This window comes from Vombatus ursinus, unplaced genomic scaffold, assembly GCF_900497805.2.
Source record: "Vombatus ursinus unplaced genomic scaffold, bare-nosed wombat genome assembly UNPS02009994.1, whole genome shotgun sequence".
In the NCBI taxonomy this organism is placed as follows: Eukaryota; Metazoa; Chordata; class Mammalia; order Diprotodontia; family Vombatidae; genus Vombatus; species Vombatus ursinus.
Window position 1 is genome coordinate 5,579,295 of NW_020949772.1, and position 23,338 is coordinate 5,602,632.

The following is a 23,338-nucleotide window of genomic DNA, read 5'->3' on the forward strand; positions in this document are numbered from 1 at the left end:
GACATCAGGAATCCCTAGCCTTTTTGGTGTCATGGACCTCTCTAGCCATCTCATGAACCCTAGTCAGAATGATGCCTTTAAAAGCATACAATAAAATTTGTGGCATTACAAAGGAAGACAACTAAGCTGAAATACAGTTACCAAGATATAGGGAAAACAAAAAATTCATGGACCTCAGGTTAAGAACCCATGTCATAGACATCTTTTGATGATGTTAGATCAATGTGTTATATAATGTATGTTACAAACATTGGGCATCTTCAGAAAGGTGCAACGAAAGTAAAAAAGTGAGAACGGTCTCCTCCCATGGTACAAGAGTGTGTGGTGTGGACTAGGATATGTGGCTTTCACCCTTGACCATCAACAAAGTCAAACCAACTAGAAAAGGTCCTGAAGGCACTGAAACGGTTAAGTGTGTGTGTGAAGGTGCTTTCATAAGGTAAAAGGAGAGAATAACAACTCTCTCATCTAGACAGATAAAGGCTCAGACAAGTTTCCTGGAGATAGCTTGATGACCTTGTATGATCTAAGGTCATCATGCCTGAGCTAAACAAGGGCTTCTTTGCAAAGCGCCAAGAGACTCAGATATGGAGGTGGAAGGCTCTCTGGGTTCAGTGATCTAGAGAGAAATCACTTTTATCTCCAGTAGCATTTAAAGCAAATTAGATCCAAACATCCCAAGAAGGGCTGTTACAATCAAAGGAGACCATGCATCTCCACTGTGTCTAATTTGTCCCTCTAGCTCAACATCTCTGTGAACTGGTCCCCTCCTTGCTGAATGCAATAAAATTATAATGACCCAAAAGAGAAATACGAGGGTGCCCCTCCTTTCCTACTGTGCAGAGGTAGGAGATCTCTGAGTGTGGGGCATAGTATGTAATGTCAGACTTGGTTGGTTTTGCTGAATTGTTTTTTTAATCTGTTTTTATTTTTTTGTACAAGGGATGGTTCCCTGAGAAGAAGAGGGAGAGGTGCATATTGGTAAATGTAAGTAATGGAGAAATCAATAATTTTTTTAAAAGAAAAAATTTTCAGTGGTTCCCTTTTGCCTAAGTAACGTTCAAACCCCAGCTCTCTGGTATTCAAGGCCCTACCTAATCTGGCACCATTCTGTTTTTCCAGATATTTTATATTATGTCCTTTCATATACTTTATGCTACAGAAAAACTGGACTACGCTGAATATGAACTGTGCTGTCTACCTCTGTGCCTCCGGCTCACACTATTTCCAAAAACTGGAAATCTCCTCCTCTTCCTCCTCCTCCTTCTTCTCCCTTATTCCCATCTGTCTTTTAAAGTTTAACTCAAATGCCACCTTCTCCATGAACCTTTCTTTCTCTGATCCTCCCAAGGTTAATGACTTCACCCCTAAACCTCAAGCAGCACTTTACTTGGCACCTCTCTAATGCATTACAATTCATAGCTGCTTTCGTCTATGTCTTATTGCCATGCTAACCTGTGGGCTTCATGATGGCAGAGACCCTGCCTTAGCTAAACGTTGTATGCCCTGCCTCCCCAGCACCCACCTGTACTCTGCACACAGCGGACATCTAATCAATGTGTTCAACTGAACTGAATGTGCTAGAACTCACCTTCATAAATAAAAATTAGCCTCATTATAAGTTTTGCTTCTGTTAATTTGGCAAGTTATCACCTAAAGGTATACTTCATATCACTTATATTGAACTACTCCAATCTGTTTCTTATGATCTGTCTATAAATTAAGTCTAAACCATTAATAGTTATTTGTGACAGCTAAATTACTAAATTAGTATAATACATTTACATGTTTTAAGATTATCACATCATGGGGCAGCTAGGGGGTGAAGTGGATAGAGCACCGGCCCTGAAGTCAGGAGGACCTGAGTTCAAATCCAGCCTCAGACCAAACACTTAACACTTATTAGCTGTGTGACCTTGGGCAAGTCACTTAACCCCAATTGCCTGGGGAAAAAAAAAAGATTATCACATCACCTGCTTCTGTCTTCACAGTATCTAAAAATAGCTTCTTTGGTAATTAATCTATTTGTTCTTCTCATTTCATGTAAAACTGACGTCATCCAGTCCTCCACGCGCCCTTCAGCCCTCAATATCTTTCGGAAATTCATTATTTCTTGTTCTGCCGAAATCATCGCGGTCACCAGTTTTTCACCACTATCACCGTCTTGAAATTTCAGTGATGCTATATTATCATACATCTGTAAAATCCCACAGGAAGAAAGCACAGCTGTATTTGCATCCTGTTGTAGAATCACCGGACGTCACGTAAGATTCAAATATGTTCAACTATCAAAGATTCCCTTGCGGGGGAGAGGAGTGCAGCAATAAACAGAAAGTGGCAGCCAGAAACAGATATTCAGATATTCAGTTATGTGAATATAACCAGGGGGCTATCATCAAAAAGAAAGACGTCTTGCACATCTGTCACGTAAAACCCCAGGGTTTTTTGTTTGCTTGCTTGCAGTTCTTGGTCTTTCTAACCTGCCCAGGCTGGAAGCTCTGCAGCTGCTTACAGGCCCTGTACCATGGTTGACTGACTGACACAGAAGCTTTGACTAGCTCCTTTTCAAATGGGGGCTGGTTTGCCTCTGTTTAGGCAACCCAGTGGCTTGCCATACTAGTACCAGACTTAGGAGGATAGCTGATCAGCTAAAACCCTGCTCCAAAGCTCATGAGGTAGAGGCATCTAGTTAGTGCAGTGCATAAAACAATGCTGGTCCTAGATCAAGAAAACCTGAATTCAAATCCAGCCTCAGACATTTACAAATAGCTGTGTGACCCTGGGTAAGTCACTGCATCTCTGTTTGCCTCAGTTTCCTTCTGTGTAAAATGGGGATAACAATAGCACCTACTCCCCATGGTTGTTGTGAGGATCAAATGAGATAATATTTGTAAAGTACTCGGTGCCTGGTAAGCAGTAGGTGCTATATAAATGCTTATTCTCTCCTTCCCCTCCTGAGCTCAAGCAATTCATTAGCTTCATAGTAGGGATTACAGGCACGCATCACCACCAGGCACACAACAAGTTTTAAAGAATGTTAATATGTCAGAATAAAATTAAAGTTCTGCAAAAGAGGATAATATCAAAACCAACCTAATTATCCTGTGAAAGGGAAATGTTGGCTTAGGCATTACATTCAAATTCTTTCAAAATAGGACTTTTTCCCCTAGAAAACATTTTTTTTTGGGGGGGGGGCTAGGCAATGGGGTTAAGTGACTTGCCTAGGGTCACACAGCTAGTAAGTGGCATGTGTCTGAGGCTGGATTTGAACTCAGGTTCTCCTCAATCCAGGGCTGGTGCTCTATCCACTTTGCCAACTAGCTACGCCCCCTAGAAAACATCTTAAGGCAATGAATGGTGACAACAGCTCAAGAATAGCTTCATTTTGGGGCAGCTAAGTGGCACAGTGGCTAGAGCACCAGCACTGGAGTCAGGAGGACCTGAGTTCAAATCCGGCTGCAGACACTTGACATTTACTATCTGTGTGACCCTGGGAAAGTCACTTAACCCCATTGACTAGCCAAAAAAAGAACAGCTTCATTTCCACTCAAAGCAAAAGTTTAATGAGAAGAAAAGCCAAGCAGAATTTTGAGAAAGATGAGAGCTCTAGTTTGACACAGAGCTATGAATTTAATTGAAAGACATCTGCTCGTAACAACTCCAGTAATGACTCTCAAATATTTTCATAGATGCATATTGGTTCACCCTTTCAATAACTCCAAGAATAGCTAGGAGGATACTATATTGGAGGGGTTATTTTAAAAACTGGCATGCCCCCCAAAAAAGAGGGCTGAGGAGAGCAGAAATAAGTTCTGAGGGAAACACAGACAAGTAGGACAATTTTGAAAGTAACATATCTGTTCTATGTTTTTGTTTCTGTTTTTTTTTAAAGCAAGCAGTGTCAATTGGAGATTCATGGTTTCACATAGAAACCGCTTTTTGCATTCTGCTGTGCACTGTATAGAAATGCTCTCTTTTTTGGTGTTTAAGTACAGAATTTTTTTAAGCCTTTAAATAAATGACACCAAACTTCACAGTGTAAGAATAATTAGGAATAAGAACACCAGAGACAGCAGATAGCATCTCTGGCTCCAATCAGACATGATCACCTCGGTCTCACTGTATTTTTGCCACCATGGAAAACCAGAAATAACGGAGCAATCTTTCTATCAGGTATGATTCCAAATCAACGAATCCAATCCATTTCCACTCGAAAGCTTTGCATTTCCCAGGAAAACAGCTGATTGGTCACCGAGTGACGAGGGCGGTGTCTCTGACCCCGCCCAGGGAGGACCCCCAGCTTTCGACCCCAAGAGGCAGGGAGCCTGACCTTTATCATGTGCTCCTGGACACAGAGCGGGTCGCTGCTACCCAGGATGCTGAGCAGCTCGTCGTCGGAGATGAAGAAGAACCTCGGGAAGGCGTTTCTCTTGGAGTCCAGATAGTCATTCAAGCTTTTCTGGCATTTCTCAAGTCCGTTATTTATGTTCTGCAAGTCGGTCAGCCGGTTCGGAGCTTCACAGCACTTCTTGATCACGGGGTCTTTCCAGGTCTCGGTCATGATCTGCCCAAGGCCAGACAGAGAGATTTCAGACAAGAATGACTGGGGGCTAGCTCCAACGCATTCTACGTAATTAATGTTTTTCAAATTCTGGCCTTCACATAGGGTGGCAATGCTCCTGACATGCCCTCATATGCTCACTAGCTGTGTGACCCTGGGCAAGTCACTTAACCTCTGCTTGCCTTAATCTACTAGAGAAGGAAATGGCAAACCACTCCAGGCTCTTTGCCAAGAAAATCCCATGGACAGTATGGTCCACAGGGTTACAAAGAGTTGGACATGACTGAACAACATTCTATTGATCAAGCGCCCCCTTGTGGCCGAAATAGGCACCTGCAAGACCCCTTCATCCAGGTCTGGAGTGGATAAAGCAGGGGAAAACTTGGTGATCCCCACCAGTGTCAAACCCACCAATACCATGCAGTGCCCAGCTGAGCTGCAGACTCTGCGCTCGTAACCAGATTAAAATACAAAGAAGATGAGATGCCCAAACGCAATTCATGCAAAATGCTTCAAGTTTCAGATCAGTTGCTGAACCCCCAATTCCCTTTTGCTAAATACCATGCAAACGACAAGAGGCAGCAGCCTGGTGAGGGAACGCAGAGCCAGCTCAGAACTAGGAAAACCCCGCTCCAAGTCCACTTCTGATGGGAACCCTGGGTACGCTCCTCACCCCCTCTCAGGCAAAGCAGCGGTGCATCTGCTTCCTTCACCCGTGAACTCACAAATCTGAGCTCCTCTCCCCCCTCCAAAAAAAACCAGGACAAAGAAAAAAATCCACACAAATGCAGAGCCAAACACACAAAAAAAGGAGAAAGTGTATCTCAGCTAGTTTTCTTTCTACCCTGACCATGACTAAAAAAGCTGTCTAATTTTTGCCCCTTTTCTACATTATTAAGTCATTTATTAGAAATTTAACATTGAATGTAAACACAAAAAGCTAAATTTGATTCATAATGATTTACATTTAATTAATTGCAACACTTAAAGCATCAAATTACTATTTCAATCCCTCTCTTTATGTCTCCATGAGTATTCTGTATCTCTTTATTATCATTTCTTTCCTCTTATCACTATCCATTCTTTCAGCTCTGCTTTTTTTTATTTTACATTGTTTCAGTATGGTCTTTCTAGATTTCTAGATTTCTTTGTCTCACACTTGTCGATCTTAATGTCATTATAGTGTTCAATTACATTAATGTTCCATAATTTATTTAACCATCCTCCTAACACTGGACATTTAGGTTATATATTTTTTAAATTACATAGAATACAGCCATGAAAAATCTTTGCACAGTTAATTTTTTTTTACTTTTGATTTTGTTAATACCTTTAAGATATACCCTCACTAATGGAATCACTGGGTCAAAGGATATGACTAGATTAGTAACTCTTACTACATACTGCCAGATGGCTCTCCACAGAGTTTCTGTGACTTTACGATCCCCCCAGCAATGCATATGTACATCTTTTTCTACACAAGTTCTCAGCAATGAGTTTGGTTGCTTTTTATTCTTTTTTGCCAATTTGATAGGTATTAGGTAGTGCATAAAAGTTGCTTGAATCTGCATCTCTTTAATTATTAGAATGATAATAATTAACTATTAATCATTATTAGATTACTTGCCCTTTTAAAGACTCTGTCAATGTTGTCAAATTTCTTTGCCTCATCCGGTAGCTGTGACCGTATATCTCCACCAATAAATATGCTTTCAAGATACATCCACTTCCTCTGGACCACCATCCATATCTAGAAGTGTACAATATTATTATCAGCACAGAACTGTGAATTCTATACATCCACAAAATCTATCTAGTAAAGTATATATCATAATAATTATTAATACAATGTTATATAATTAAGATAATAATTATAAATTAACTAATATAATGAATAATATAATAATGATAGTAGGCATTTATATAGTACTTTAAGACTTACAATGCACTTTACCTAGATTATCTCATTTGAGTTTCTCAACAATGCTGTGAGATGTTACGAAACAATGAGTTAATTTATTAGTACTTCATGACCATAATCCTCCCCTGTTTATTACTTAATTCAATAAATATTTATTCACCATCTATGAGGGACAAGGAATTGCTGTGTCCTAGGCCCAAAAAGATGAAATCAAATCCTGTCCTCAAGGGCCTTCAAATCAAATAATAATAGTTAATGAGGGCTAACACTCAGAGAGTACTTACTGTGTTCCAGGGACTGTGCTAAGTGCTTGACAATTATCATCTCATTTGATCCTCACAACAGCACTGGGAGGTGGGTGCTATTATTATTCCCATCTTACAGACGAGAAAACTAAGGCAAAAAGAAGTTAAGTGACTTGCCCAGGGTCACACCGCTAGTAAGTGTCTGAGGCAGGATTCTGAACTAGAGTCTTCCCGATTCTAGGCCTGGCACTCTATGCACTATGGCGCCACCTAGCGGCCTCACATAAAAGAGGAAGGCATGTACACAAATAACTGTGGTACAAGGCGGGATGTACGAAGAATGATAAATGACTTGAAAGTGTGATGAGAAATGTGAGATGGAAGAAATCCCTTTCAGCTGGGGGAAGAGGTGATCAAGGAAGGCTTCCGAGAGGAGGTAGCCCAAGGAAAGAAGGGTCTCCAGAGTTTGAGATAAAGGAGGGCGTGCTCCAAGAGTGAGCAGCAGGATGAACAGAAGCAAAGACTACAGAGAGGGCAGGACAAGAACAGGGGTGGTAATGAGCCCAGTTGGGCTGGAAGTGAGAGTAGACGAGACAGGGTACTGTGAAACCAAGCTACAGAGACAGGCGGTAGCCAGATGGTGGAGTGTCTTGAAAATCTCCCCTTGAAAATCTTCCGCAATTCTCTACTGGCTATCAAAGAAGATATTAACTCTTGGGCTCTAGGCCTTCTGTAATCTGCCTCCAACCTCCCTTTCCGGCCTTAATCTCAAACTACTTCCCTCTGAGGACTCCAAATGTTCGACTGACTGACGGACGGGCTACGAGACGGGGAAGGCATCGATAAAAAGCACATCGATGTTAGCGATGATGACGAGGATGAGGACGCCCTTTCCTGGCCCTATTGAGCCTGGCGGCGTGAGCCGCTCCTGGATTTTTTGTTCCTTACCTCAATAACTTCACCAATTAAGGAGAGAGTTTTTTCCCATTTGTGCACGGTCGTCAGAAAGGGCCCCACAAATCTGCTTCCTGAAATGCTCTGAAGGTTGACAGTGTTGTCATCAAGGCACTGAATGATCTCATCTACTGATCCCAGAATGTATCCTCGCTCCTGAGTTCCTTTAAAGTACTTAATGACAGAAAATTTCATGTTTTCCCACGTGTCTAATATGTCCTTGACACCCTGTTGGTGGATACAAAAAAATTGGTTCAATTAATCAATCAGATCCATGAAGTGCTTACTGTGCGCTAATTACTAGGCATACAAACAAGTCTCAGGTTTAAGAGGGGGCCAACACACATGGAGAGAACACTACAGGCAAAATGCTACAAAACAGTTTTGAAGTAACCTGGCCAGGAGAGGGAGAGAGGGGCTGGTGGCCTGCAGAGGAAGGCCAGGAGGGAGCTTGGTCTGAAGGAACCTGGGGAGGACCCGCTAAGCAGAAAGGACAGGCAGGCTATGGAAAGACCCTGAGATGGGAGCGTCCCATGGGATATGGGAATGGGAGAATGTCCCAAATGAAGAACAGCAAAAAAGGCCAGTTTGTCTGGATTGTAAAATGGCGGAGAATCACTCTGAATACAGCTGGCAAGGCGCAACACTCTTCAAGTCTGCTCTAAATTTCAGTTCTACTATTTGGGGCAATTGAAAGTAGAATTCAATGCAATTCAATTCACCAAAGACTCACTGTGGTAGGCACCAAGGAAAAAAAAAAGTCAAACAAAAATTTTTAAAAAAAATTTTTTTTTAAAAACCCTTGCCCTCAAGGGAGCTTACGTTCTACTGGGGAAACAGAACTTATACAAAAGGAAATGTTCAGATCAAGAAATTGTTTTCTGAACGAGTATCAGGAGTAATGACCGCTAAGGGGCAGCATAGTGCATAAAGTGCTGGACCTGGAGTCATCTTCCTGAGTTCAAATCTGACCTCAGACACTTACTAGCTGGGTGACCCTGGACCAGTCACTTAACCCTGTTTGCCTCAGTTTCCTCATCTGTCAAATGAGCTGGAGAAGGAAATGCCAAACTACTCTAGTATCTCTGCCAAGAAAACCCCAAAAGGGTCACAAAGAGTTGAACATGAACGAAACAACTGAACAACAACAAAAATCAGGAATAACAGGAATCGAATAGCCTCTTTTGGAGCAGAAATACATTTTTCCGGGGTTTTTTATATTTGAAAATCAGCATCCTCACCTTCTCAATGGTGATTTCCTTGACAGCACAAACCACAATCTCTTGGATAACATCTGTATGCTTGTGAAGTTCCATGGCAAACATGTTTTCCAGCGTGAATGTAGCTGTCATCTCAAAAAATATGCCAGTTTTTTCCATAAGTTCTTTCCAGTGTCTGAAAATGAACCATTAAATGCACAGCTAAGTCTTAATACAGTGTCATTCATTTATACCAATACTGAGTGCCCACCATGTATAAGGCACTGAGTGGGCAGGGATTGGGAGGAGACGAGAATGAAGATTTTTTTTAAATTAAACAAAATCTTTGCCCCTAAGGGGTGTTCTAGTCTAGCAGGTAGGAAACAATGCCCAAGTATACAAATAATTTACAATTCAATCTAAGAAGCATTTTGTTAAGCACCTACTGTGTACCAATACATATCTGTAGGTACTTAACAAATGTTTGCTGCCTAACCCCTAGGCACTGGAAATAAAAGGATATTAAAACAACATGAATAGGGAGGTGGGGAAGGATGAAGGGAGAGAATTTGGGATTCAAAGTTTTAAAAATGAATGTTAAAAATTGTTTTTCACGTGACTGGGGAAAAATAAAATACTAAATAAAATATAAAAACATGAATAAAGACAAATATATGTAACACATATATATACACACATACATGTATGTGTATGTGTGTGTGTGTGTGTGTGTATCCATGATAACTAGAGGAGGGAAGGAACACTAAGAACTGGGGAAGTCAGGAAAGGCTTCCCAAAAGAGGTGATACATTGGCAGAGCCCTGAAGGAAAGCAGAGACTCTAAGAGGTGGAAGCCTAGGCGTGAGGCACTGCCTGGGAAAAGGCAGGGAAGGCAGAAGAGGCAATACTGAATTTGGGGAACAGCAAGCAAAGAGTTGGGCTGGAACACTGACTACATGAAAGGGAGTCATGTGAAACAAACCTCTAAAAGGGAGGCTGGAGCCAGGCTGGGAAGGGTTTTAAAGGCAAATCCACAGAAGGAGTTTTGCATTTTATCCTAGCAGTAGTAGGGAACCATTGAAGGTTCCTGCCCAGAGGAGTAAGTGGCAGACTGTGTGGAATAGGCTGGAGGCAGAACAGAATGATCACGACACTGAAATTCTTCAGGCAGGAGAGCAAACATGACTCAAGGGAGTCATACCCAGGGGATCTGCACGGTGCTGTTCTTGTTTACTGTGAACAGCTCCTCTGCTACCCTCTGCCCCCAGTGCCCCAGCTCCCTGAACGATTACCACCAGGCTTTTTACTGCCAGTACCCAGCCCAAGAGCAAACACTCAAACGTCATGCTGTCGAGACCCTATCTACAAGAAAGGCTGCTGACACTCAACCTACTTGTTCTTCTTTCCTTGTGCTTGTATAAGGGTGGGCTCAAAAAGAAACCTAATAAACTCAGGGATATCACTAGGTGGGGAAGACCAATACCTGCCCCGGGGCTTAGTTTTGTTCCAGTGCTGTCCTACCTTCCATTCATGTTCATGGAAGAGAAAAAAGTTTTGGAACCAAAAAGCTGGGGGATTCCAAATCACAAAGGCTTGGCAGGGTGCTGAGAGGGTAACCTCTACGTGGATGATAGCTAGATAAAGTTTAGCTACTGGAAATTAAACAGGCAGCCACACAGATTTCCTAGCCCTAAGCTAGATAGAGGTGGAAGCCCTAATGACCAGAAAATACAATTCAAAAAATAGAAAACAGGATCAAGCCTGTAAGAACTAAGAATAAGCAGTTCTGCTATGTGTTCTGAAGAGGTCAGTAGCTGGAACAAAGCTTCTCCTTCTGGAAAGAAAAGTCTCTTCTAGTTAAGGCTCTGAAAGAAACAGATAGACCATTCCCAATGGAAGGAGAATGTGGGTGCTCTGGTTGTTTTTTGCCTACTCTGGGGGGTCATCTCCATTCATCCTGATCTGGACCCAGATGGCTCTGGAGGAGAAAGTGAGGCTGGTCACCCTGCATAGCCCTGCCTCACTTAAATCCAACTCACTTGCAAGTCATGGCATCACCTCCCTGCTATCATGGTCCTCTTCGAGAGCAAAGGACAAATAATAGCCTACTCCTATGAATGTGTTAGAGCTTCTGTCTTTTCTTTTAAAAAGCATCACAAAGAAAGCATCCAGGCTTTCAACTAAAAGAGCATGGCAGAGCACACTCATCCTCCTATAAAGAGTAAATAGCCCCCAGCCAAGGACTTTAGCTGAAGTCAGAAGCTTTATTAATCAGTTCTGCTTAACCATTTTTCTTGGCTACAAGGGAAGATTCAGTGGGAAGAAAAGGAACATTGAGAAATTATTGTATGTAAAAATCAAAAGATAACGGTAAGACTTTTTTTTTAATAAGGAAAGGTTGGGGGCAGCTAGGTGGCATAGTAGATAGAGCTCTGGCCTTGAAGTCAGGAAGATCTGAGCTCAAATCCGGCCTCAGATACATAACACTAGCTGTGTGACCCTGGGCAAGTCACTTAACCTCATTGCCTAACAAAAACCAAAAATAAATAAATAAATAAAATAAAGAAGGGTTGACAAGATGACCTCCCCTCATCAGGCTTCTCCCTTGCAGTGTGAGAGCAGAGCTCAGCCCACAGGTGACACTGCAAAGAGAGCATCATCACGCTGGTCTCTGGGGATTTGGCCTCTTTGGCCATGAAGTTACTTACCAACAGGTGGCACTGTGGAGCTGTAGCACGAGGGGACCCACAGTACCCACACTGAAATGGGAGTCAGGAAGACCCAGGTTCAAATCCAGTATCAGACACTTACTAGTCATGTGACCCTGAGCGCCTCTCTGTGCCTCAGTTTCTTCATCTGTAAATTGGGGGGGGAGGGGAAGGAGTTGTTTAGAACCAAAGGCCTACAACACAATACAACAGACCTCTCTCTCAGAGCTTCATTCTTCAAGTCCAGCAGCAAAGGAATGGAATCTTTAAACGCCTTCATTTTGGATTCCAAATAAAAAGCGACTGTCAGGCTCCGCACGTGCCTGGGAAGTTTTCTGAGGGCTTTGAGGAAGCCATCAATTCCTTCCTGGAGAAACTGAACGTTCAGGTTAGCCCACAGTGCCTGAGACCACTCTTCTTTGGCAGCCTATGAAAACATAGCAGGTCCGGTCAGCAAGACATCCCTGGACAACTGACTTTTCTAATACAAAAGTCTAATTTCACTGTCTTTTTTTTTTTTCACTTTTAAAAATCTTAGAAAAAAAAGTTTCTGACTTTAGGCTTCACAAGCACATGCCCACTGTACAGAAGAACATGCAACAGGTATAAAAAACAAGTTTTTTGAGCTTCCAAAGAGACAGAAAAGGCTTGTTCTTTAAAGCAGCCACTGTAATCTATGCATGTACAGTGCTCTGCAAACCTTAAAGCACGATGTCAGTTATTATCTATAGTATTATTATTAATATATTATTATTAATCTTTAATTATTTAACTTTTTGTTTTTGTTTATTATATAATTTTGTGTTTATTTTTATATTTTATATATTTATTTATATGTTATATACTATGTGCTACATACTATATATTATATATTATAAATATATTGTATTTCATATATAAATATATTATATTTATCACATATCATATAAATTATCTAAACTATAATATTATTTATTTAATTTTTATTAATAATATATTATTAATGTCAGTTATTATCTAAATAGCTAATGTTAGCACCAAAAGGCTTACAAAAAACCGAGACTATGAGCTCCATTTGCTTAGAAACTATTCCTTATTTAAGCTGAGGCCTCCCCTGGAATCCTGCACACAGTGCTCTGTACCCAGCAGCCACTCACATATGTGCTGATTTGAACTGAGAGTAATTGAGCCTAACTAACAGTCATCTTCCAGTAGTGACAGGCTGTCCAGGAGAAGAGGGAATAGCCTTGTTCTGCTTGCACCCAGAGGGCAGAACTAGGTGGAGATTACAAAGAGCTGGATTTAGGCTGGATGTCGGAAAGAACTTCCTAACAATCAGAACTGACCAAAAGGGGGATGGGCTGCCATGGGAGACTGCTGCTCAGTCCTACCAGAGGTTTGCAAGCACAACTACCCCGTCCAAGGTCCTGGTTGGGCCTTGACCATTCGAGTCCCTTCCCAACTCCTCAACTGCTTGGCTAAGCTCACATTGATATGACTGAACTCAATTAAAATATATGATTTATACATGCATTTCTAATCTACAAGATACCAGAAAAAAAATAGCTGACTATATTTTTCACATTTCAACTGTTTGGGGGATAGTGTAGACAAGTGGGGTCAAACTCAAATAGATAAGGGTTTCTGGCAGGTGGGGGGGAGGGGGCACATATTGACTTGGAAAACCTCAAATTAACACAATCTATGTTGTACTTTTATTCATTTTGTTAAACATTTCCCCATTACATTTTAAGCTGGTTGAGATAGCACTCAGAGTTATTATGAGTTGTGGTATAGACAATAGCCTGAATCCACGTGAAGCGTCAAAATGACCATTTACTTACTCTCTGGGATCTTGGCCTACAAGCCAAGGATTGGTTTGCTCACACAACCCTCCCTCCCTCCCACCTCCCAACCCCCAGCACAACAAAGGGTAAAAGTCTTAGAAAACAAAACCTGGGAAGCCCTCTCCTGGTCTTGGGATGAGCCTAATGTCTGCTGAGCCAAGGAATTTCTGGCATTTCTCCCCCCGCCCGCCTGTTCATGGGGTCACTTACCTTCTGTGCGTTATAAATGTCATAGATTTGCCTCAGTCCGGCTATTTCCCTCTGTACTTGCAACAGTTCTGGATACATTGTAATTGGAAGATCAAAGAGCTTTTCGGCATTAGCCAGCTCCTGCCGGTTTCTTTCATGCTTCACCAACTCCTTCTCGAACATAGCTAAGAGTTCCATTCCTGGAAAAAGGTTTGTAAAGTGCTCAATCACAAATAGGGCTTCCCCTTGCTAAGATACTGCATCTACCGACTCTGGGAATTTTCCCTGGCTGTTTCCCATACCTAGAGTTTCCTTCCTCATCTGAGCCTCGTGGCTTTCTTGGCTTTCTTCAAGTCCCAGCGAAAATCTCACCTTCTACAAGAAGGTGATCCTGATTTCCCTCAATGCTAGTGATTATCTCCAATGCTAATGACTACGTCCAGTGTATTCCATATAATCTTGCTTGAGGATAGTTATTTGCGAGTTGAATCTCCCAGTGGACTGTGAGTGAGAAAAGTGTGCATGGCACACAGTCGGCATTTAATAAATGCTCGTCGACAACCTGACTTGACCCTTGGTTCCATATTTATATCTATTATAAATATCTCAGAAAATGATATCAGAAAAATACTTCTATGCCTAGGAAACTCTGGCAATTTCATGAATAGCCAGTGACTGTTTCTCACATGAAATTTTTACCTATAATTGACCTGAGTATCTCAAGGATAACCAGCCATTTCCTCACCTTTATCAAGATCCTCACCAACTGAACCAGGGCCTTCCTTATAAAAACGTTTCGCAAAGTCCTGTATCTCACGACTGTAATCTACAATTTCAGTTCGAGTGATCTGAGAAAAGCAATTTAGATCATTAGTTATTATAATAATAATAATGAGAATAACTCACATTTGTATAACATCTTACAGTTTTTAAAATTGCTTTTTTGTGGGTTTTTTTTAAAGATTTAAGCACTTTCCTTACATAACTGTTGAGGGATGTAGGGCACACATTATTGTTCCCATTTTGCAGATGTGCTGACTAAGGCCTAGAAGGATTAAGAGGTAATGTTTATAGCTTTAAAGATCTGAAAAGCACTTACACGGGTGTCACTTTATCCTCACAACAATCCCATTTATATTCTATCTCCATTTTAAGGATGAAAAAATTGAAGCTCAGAAAGGTTAGGTGATTTTCCTAAGGTCAAGCAGCTAGTTCCTGAGGTGGGATTTGTATCCAAGTTTTCCTGACTCCAAGTCCAGTGCACAATTCCACATTGGGCTACCCCAGGCTTGTCCTACTGTGCCACACCCCATCCCTTCATTTCCCCATTTTCTATCTTTGTATTTACAATGTAAAACCAAAAAAGTACCTCTGTAAAGGTCTTCTTTATGCCCCCAAGAGAGTGTTCAACTTCCACTGACTCTGCAAACAGATTTTTCCATATATCCTCAATTTGTGAAGCTAGCTCCCCCTCGGCTTCACCAGGCTGATGAGAAACAAGGCAGAGAGTAGATGGGGAAGAACTCAGAGTACCAGTCTCCGATGGGAGCTTACTTCCTGTCCCTCTCATTCTTCCGTCAGGACTTATTTTCTAGCCCTGGCTGCACGGTAAGCCAGGAAACAACCCAGGAAATGCCTTACACAGGCCTGTTCCAACAAAGGCTCCAGTTCCAACAGTATCAGGTTCGCCACTTACTTTATTTCTGCTATGCTCTGGCCAGTGGACCCCCAGCTAAAGGATTGGAAGCTGTCCCTCCAGAGCTCCATAAGAGAGCAGCGAGTTCAGTCAAAACTTCATAGTTGTGTGTATCTACTGTTTCCCACCCTCTAAAAAACTATAAACTCCTTTGTCTGGCATTTCAACCCTTCCATAATCTAGGTCCAAATTCTCTTCTTTTTTTTTTTTTTTTTTTTTTTTTTAGGCAACTGGGGTCAAGTGACTTGCCCAGAGTCACACAGCTAGTAAGTATCAAGTGTTTGGTGTGAGGCCACATTTGAACTTAGGTCTTCCTGACTCCTCTGAGCCACCTAGCTGCCCCTCAAATTCTCTTCTTTATAGCCTCATTACACACGAGAGCCCTTCGTTCACTCTATGATCTGGCCCAAATGGCCTGTTTGCCTTTCCTCACACACCACCCTCCATTTCCCACCACTGGGCCTTTGCATTGACTGTCCCACATACCTGGAATGCCTTCCCTCCTCACCTCTGCCTCTGGAGATCCTTTCAGACTCAGCTCATGCTTTTCCTCATCACCCTCCCCAAAGGGAAATTATTCTGCATATATTTGTATTCATTTAGATGCATAAATTGTTGTGCTACCACTCCACCCCAGAAAAATGGAAATTCCTTGAGAGCAAAGATTTTTTTTTTTCTCCTTGTATCCCCATTACCCAGCACAAAATAGGCATTTAATGAATATCTGTCAATTGATAAAACGTGAAGAATGGTTAAAGGATTGTTAAATGTCTACGTTCACTCAAAAAATAAAATTTGCATTTCACCCTAAATGGGGCTTGAACTCTTCAAGTAAAGAAATATTTATTGCCTTATTGTCCACTAACACTGTCTCTGTCTCTCTCTTTTTCTCTTCCGTCTTCTCCTCCTCTCTCTCCTCCATGCTTTCTCTTTCTCTCCTCTTTTTCACTGGCTCTCTTCTTCTTCCTCCTCCTCTCTCTCCTCCTCCCTCCTTCCCTCCCTCTTCCTCTCCCTCTCCTTCCCTCTCTTCCTTTCTCCCATATTTTCTCTCTCTCTGATTCTTAACCTTATCTATGGATAGATTGGGGAGAGAGAGAGGGTCTGTGAACTCAGATGGAGAAAAAAAATCATACTTTTATTTCCTCTAAACTCTAACTGAAATTCAGCATTTCCTTCCATTATCAAAAAACATCATTCTGAGAATGGGTCCATAGGCTTCACCAGATGGCCAAAGAGGTTACTGACAGTCAGTCTATAAGCCTTTATTAATCTCCTACTGTGTGCCAAGCACTGTGCTCAAAGAGCTCACATCTAATAAGGAAAACAACAATCAAACAGCTGTGCCCAAACAAGCCACAGACAGGACAAAGAGGAAGTATTTAATGAAGACACTAAAAAAATGAAGAGCCCCTCCCTTAAATGGGACCCCAGAGGGCAGAAGAACTACATGCCATCTGCCATCTTTATAAAAACAGTCTTGGTTACATGGCCCAATCACAAAATGTTTAGGAAATACAAAAACAGGGGCAGAGCCAAGATGGTGGGAGTAAAAGCAGTGACTTGCTTGAGCTCTCCCTCAAAGCCCTCCAAATACCTGCAAAAAATGGCTCTAAACAAATTCTAGAGCAGCAGAACTCACAAAAAGACAAAGTGAAACAAATTTCCAGCCCCAGACAAAGTGGATGGTTGATTGGAAAGGTCTGTTGCACCAGGCTGGGAGAGAAGCGCAGTTCAGCGTGGGTGCACAGGCAAAGACTAAGCCTCAGTGAACCTATAGCAGGCCTCAGGGAACTGAATCACTAGGAGTTGTAGTGGTTTCTAGACTTCTCAACCCACAAAAGCCAAAGACAACTTAGAAGGTCAGTAGGAAAGATGTGTTGGACCGTGGTGAGAGAGGAACTTGGTCGGGCCCCAGTCCCGGAGCAGTCCTAGGGTGACAGCTGCTTCCAGAGCTCTCAGCCCACAGATGGAAGAGGAATCGAGTGGCTCATCAGATGGGGATTGCAGGGATCTCTTTGCTGGGGCTGAGGCAGGATTCTCTTGCTTTACCTGTGTTTGAATCTGAGTCAAAGTTCTGGGTGGCGGTCCTGGGGCAAGGAGGAATGTTGGTGTGGTGGAGCTTGTGGTGGTGGTGGAGAGGGAATCCTTCTCACAGTTCCAAGGCAGAAAACAGTGCTTGTGGTCACTCATAGACCAGAGCACAGGCCAAGAAAGAAGTAAACACCTCGCCTTTGATCATACCACCTTGGAAGAACTGAAAATTTACAGGTCCCTAAAAGTATCTCTGAAAACAGCTACACAAAACCCCCGAAGCTTGGGACAGTACCTTCTCCACACTGGAAGCAGACCCCTACCTTAACAAAGAGTTTAAAACTCAAATAATTGGCTGTGATCATGAGCAAACAGCACAAAAAAAAAAAAAGTCAGACCATAGAATCTTACTCTGGAGACAAAGAAGATCAAAACATACAACCAGAAGAAGAGAACAAAGTCAAAGCTCCTACATCCAAAGCCTCCAAGAAAAATATGAATTGGTCCCAGGCCGTGGAAGAGCTCAAAAAGGAATTTGAGAAGCAAGGAAGAGAAGTAGGGGAAAAACTGGGAAGAGAAATGAGAGTGATGCAAGTAAATCATGAAAAACAAGTCAACAGCTTGCTAAAGGAGACCCAAAAAAATACTGAGGGAAATACAAAATCACTTACATAGAGGTCATACATTGCCATGGTCCGGTATCTTTCTTGAATATCCTTAAATCTCAGTTCCACTAAAAACGATTTGCTTCTAATTTCAGCAATTGTTGCAAGGACAAATTTGAGGTCTTCAAGACTGGTGGGAGGCCTCTTGAGATTTTTTGCCAACGTCTACAAAGAGAAGGTTGTGAGACATTATGGGCATCTTGAGCGGGAAAAGAAACAGTCCAAAGAGAAGACTAAAATTCATGAAATGATTTTTTTCTGTTGTTGTTATTGGAGGGAACAGAGCACCCCATACCTCGAGCTCCTCGTGGAGAAGGAACAGCTTTTCCCTGGCTGAGTCGTTAAGAAGCTTCCCCAGAGAAATAATCCAGGACTTGGCACTCTCCCGCACCGTGTAGGCCAGCGGCCCCAGCTGGAGGCGGATACACTGCTCATCCTTGATCAGGGCCTGCTGCGTCACCTCATTGGCGATCTTGGAGTAGAACTGCAGCTTGTCATCATAGGCCACACAGGGGGGCTTCTTAGCGGCAAACTTCTCCATGACGATGGCCTTGTCCAGCTTCCAAAGGGGCCGGTAGCGTTTCCACTTATTCAGGTATTTCATGAGGCTGACCAGGACCCTGTGCACGTTCTGGGGGATCATGATGGCCTGCTCCATGATCTGGGGGTTCAGGAACACGTCGTCATAAAAACTCAGTACAACAAGCTCCTCCTCCTCGCCTTTTTGGGGGGGACACTCAATGCAGGTGCCATTCATCCATCGGACAAAATGCTAGAGAGTCAAGGAAAAAAAGGAGAAAAAAATGTTTTGGTCACAGGTTTTGAAGTTTTCATTGCTTTTAATACTGGCAAATGAGTTTTATTAATTCTTCCTTGCTAAAGAGAGATAAGAATAGGGGTTCTTAAGGTGGAGGGTGAGGGAGGGTGGCCCATGCATTTGGATAGGGAGAAAAAATAACATTTTTATTTTCACTAACTTCTAACTGAAATTCAGCAAGCTCTTCCAATTATCTAAAAATACAATTCTGAAAAGGGGTCCATAGGCTTCACCAGACTAACTTGCCCAAAGGGTCCAAGACACAAAAAAGCCTAAGAATTCTTGAACGTGAACGACGTCATCTGGGGTACACTGTTGGTCTGATTACAGGCTACACCCTGTTCCCCAAACGAGATCTCTTTAAAAGGAAAAAAACAAATATAGGTGGTGCAATGGTAAAGAACATCTTCTGAGTCAGGATGACCCATACTGCTTCATGACCTTCAACAAGTAACAACTTCTCAATGTCCCCAAGCCACTCTCTAGCACTGTGCATTGACCTACATTGGTAGAGGGTGTTTTCTTATTGAGCATTCCCTAGAACTGCCTATAATGAAATCACAGGTGCCATACCAAAAAACAAAAAGAGAAAGACAGCTCAGCCAGATGAGGTCCCAGCAGAGCTGAGCAATGAGGAGGCACCATCCAGGCAACAGGTCAGCTTGGCAGCTGAGACCATGGGAGCACTTGGTCACTGGCACTGCCACATCTAGCAGTGAACTTGGTGGGACAAATGCTTTCCTCTCTCTAGGGACCAAGGTAGTAGAAGGGAGAGGATGCTCCACTTTGAAGGGGCATGTTTCTGCTTTTCTGCTAGCTATACCATCTCAGTAAACATACTTTTATAAAAGCTAACTGATGTTAATTGCTTATCAATGATGCTGAAGAACTGGTCAAACTGAGAGTGGGGCACTAATCGCTGAATCAATTAACAAAGGGGAGATAGATACTAACTCTAAGAGGCTGTTGATATTGAGGAAAACACACTGGAGTGGGGGCTCAAGCTGATAGCATTAGAAAGACACCAGAACCACTCAGGGGTACCCTTTTAAGGAGAGATTAGCTTCTTCTAGGGAGCTGACATGCTGGTGTAAGTGGGGATTGGGATACAAATACATAGTAGTTCTGGGGGGAAAGCAGTCACAGCTGAGGGGATCAGGGCAGGCTCCCTGGAGAAGGCGGTGTTTGAGCTACACTTTGGAGGAAGTCAGGGATTCTACACTGTTGGAGAACACCTCAGGGCCAAGGAATGGTCTGTGAAGAGAAATGAAGACAGGAAGGAGACGGAATGTCAAGTACAGGGAAACACTAAGAAAGCCAGACAGGCCGGAATGCAGAATGCGTAATGGGAATGAGCCTGGAAAGGTGGACCAGAGTCAGATTTTAAAGCACTTTAAATGCTAAGTATCTTGGAGGCAATAGCGAGCCACTAATTCTTCTTGAGCAGAAGAAGCCCACAGTTAAACAAGCGGCAGATGTGTGGAGCGTGGATGAAAGAGGGAAGAAGCTATCGTGATAATCCAGACGGATGGCGATGAGGGTGATGAAGACGATACAAGAGAAGACAGATGGACGAAAGAGGAGTGGGACTGGCACAGTCAGCCAGACTTGTGATTGATGGGATTTGGCGGGGAGGGGAAAGGAAGAGTGGAGGACAGCTCCAGGGCTGCAAACAGAAGTTTGTGAGGTTTTCCCCAATCTTTTAGGACGAGTCTTCCTTTGTCAAATATTTTGATATCTTATATCTCCATGGGTCTGTGAGCTCACTGGCCCTATTTCATTCAGTTCAACTCGAAAACATTCATTTCTTGTTTTTCTTTATTTAAAGAATCATCAGCATGGCTTATCCTCTGAGTTCTCTTTCTAACACTCTCTAGCCTAGTCCCCACTGTGATTAGTTGTGTACATTTGCCAAATCGCTAGCCAGGTTCATGCTTACAGGCTTCTGGAAAAGGATCAGGGCAAAAGGAACTGGATGAGGGGGCTTAAGCTCCCGCCTCCACGAAGCAGCAGCACCCAACTATGGGGCTTATGGGGGAAGCGCAGATATCATCCGGTCCATAGGAGTCCATCTTCACAAACGGAGGCCCAAAGAGACACAGAGAGGACCGAGAAGAGGCAGGATCTGAACCCAGGGAGTCTAACCCCCCAATCCAGTTCTCTTCCCGCTACAGGTGTCTGTCAAGTGCTTAGGGCAGTGCTCGCCATACAAGAGGCACTTAATAAATGCTTATTCTCTTCCTTTGCTTTGCACTCACTGGCAGTCCCCACTGCCTGCAATGCTCTGCCGCATCACCTCGGCCTCTTAATTTCCCTAACACAGCTCAGTTCAATCCCACCTTCTATAGGAAGCCTTTCCTGCCTCCCCACCAGCCGCTAAAGAGGCCCCCTTTCAGATATCCTTCATCTGTTCTGTGTACAGAGAGAGACTGAGACAAGAGACAAAGAGACAGAGACAGAGAGAGACAGAGAGGAGGGAGGAAGGGGGGAGAAAGAGAGAGACAGAGAGGAGAGAGGAAGGGGGGGAGAGAGAGAGAGAGAGAGAGAGAGAGAGAGAGAGAGAGAGAGTATTTATCTAGTGATTTATGGATTATCTCCCCCGTGGTGCCTGGTACATAATAAATGATACATCGACTGAGACTACTCTGCCTTCATGGGTTAAATAATAGAACCCAGTGGCCCAAAAAGAGAAGTTACATATACATGGAAGAACATACTTGATCAGTCTCAGAATACACATGGGATTTAGGGCTTAGAAGGGAGCTCTGAGGTCATCACAGTACTTACCTTTGTAACTTCTACACAGTCTCTGACACAGTGGACACATAATTTGTCTATCTCATTCGCACTGGGATGAAGAATTATCTCAGGAGCACTTAAAATCGTTTCAGTTTGGAATAAAGGGACATTCCCAAGAACCAAAGTATTGAATGACTGCAAATTCCTGGTGTGGGGAAAGAAAGAGGTTTAGTTGTGCTACTAACACTCATTTTCACAGTTAATCTCCTACAGAGCGTGTGTGTGTGTGTGTGTGTGTGTGTGTGTGTGTGTGTGTGTGTGGTTTGTCCTTTGTTCTAGAAGAGGACCATGACATCAGGAAAATGATGCCATGATTTGCAAGTGGTACCACTGAGCAAAGTGAGTGTGGCTAAGTAAACCAAAGAGCTGAGTTCATCGAGCATAGCCATGAAAGTCTAAACTCAGGGGAGGTGTGAAGTTACTATGAGTATGTGCCTTGTGTTTACGGGCTGGGTTCATTTTTGTGATGTGCAAGGGTATCTGGTCCTACAATCTCAAGGTAGGAAGACAGTTCTTACCTGTCAAGCCCCGTGAAATCACAACCACAGTGCAAGGGTGGCTGACAGATTCCAGCGTAGAAGCAATGGTTTACAAATAAAATAAACAAGGTAGGTTTTTGATAGACTTAACCCTTCTCAGCAATGCAAGGATCTAAGACATCTCCAAAGGTCTCATGATGGAAAATGCTATCCACATCCAAAGAAAGAACTATGGAGTTTGAATGCAGATCGACGCAGACTATTTGCTAGTTTTTTTTCTTCTGTTGTGTTTTGTTTCCTCTTTCTGGTGGCTCCTCCTATTGGTTCTAATTCTTACTTAGAACATCACTAATGTGAAAATATGTTCAATAGGAATGTATATGTATCGCCTATATCAGATTGCACACCGTGTTGGGAAGGAAGGTGGGGAGGGAAGGGGAGAAAAATGTAAAACTCAAAAGCTTATGGAAGTGATGGTTGATAATTCAAAATAAATTAATTAATTAAAAAAACAAGCTGGGTTTTTAGATTAACTTACTTTAGGACTAATCTTGTCAAGGCTTCATAAATTTTATTTTCCCAATACAAATAGTAAGGAGCCAGTTTGGGGGCTTTGCCTGTGTTTGTGTGGATCACTAGGCCCTCCACTTTGGTGAGCAGGGGTCCTATAGCAAGGTATTTTCTGACCATGTGTTCTATATCTTTGGCTCTTTCACGTTCGATACATTCAAAGAATTCCTTCACACCTGCAAAAGAGGTCACAAGTTTACTGGTATATATTAATAATGGAAAACTTTAATGTCCACTTAGTTTATTTTAGTTATAAAATTTATTATTTTCATTGATCATTTTTCAAATAAAATACTGTGATCATTTAAAAATAAAACACTCTTCTATTCAGTGAAGCAGTTCCATAAAATAGCCTCACATCTCTACAATCCAAAAATAATTTGCATGAAAGCAATACTTTTGTGAGCCATGGGAGAAAACAACATCTTTTTCTCTGAAAAGCAAATTAAATTCCGGCCTCAGACACTTGACACTTACTAGTGTGTGACCCTGGGCAAGTTACTTAACCCTGATTGCCTCACCAAAAAGCAAAAACAAACAAAAAACAAAACAAAAAACAGCTTAAACTGTTTTCTCTGTGGTAGAGCTCTCTTAGAGTCTAATCTGAGACTTTGTTGCCAGTTTTTTGCTCCAGACTCCATTTCCTATCTGATTCCTCCTGGGCAGCTTGAATCTCTG

General features: G+C 42.5%; 1 protein-coding gene across 1 annotated transcript in view; it reads right to left on the reverse strand.

Annotated features, from left to right (window-relative positions):
- DNAH10 (dynein axonemal heavy chain 10) overlaps positions 1-23,338 on the reverse strand; it is a 165,725-nt gene that overhangs the window by 85,056 nt on the left and 57,331 nt on the right. Inside the window, exons 18-30 of the mRNA XM_027853515.1 lie at positions 22,629-22,836; positions 21,600-21,756; positions 18,291-18,767; positions 18,002-18,160; positions 14,973-15,089; positions 14,349-14,451; positions 13,625-13,803; positions 11,804-12,015; positions 8,923-9,076; positions 7,676-7,909; positions 6,189-6,311; positions 4,331-4,564; positions 1,974-2,197 (exon numbers count right to left, since the gene is read on the reverse strand). Of these exons, the coding sequence (XP_027709316.1) occupies positions 1,974-2,197; positions 4,331-4,564; positions 6,189-6,311; positions 7,676-7,909; positions 8,923-9,076; positions 11,804-12,015; positions 13,625-13,803; positions 14,349-14,451; positions 14,973-15,089; positions 18,002-18,160; positions 18,291-18,767; positions 21,600-21,756; positions 22,629-22,836 (2,581 nt within the window). The remainder of the gene's footprint in view (positions 1-1,973; positions 2,198-4,330; positions 4,565-6,188; positions 6,312-7,675; positions 7,910-8,922; positions 9,077-11,803; positions 12,016-13,624; positions 13,804-14,348; positions 14,452-14,972; positions 15,090-18,001; positions 18,161-18,290; positions 18,768-21,599; positions 21,757-22,628; positions 22,837-23,338) is intronic.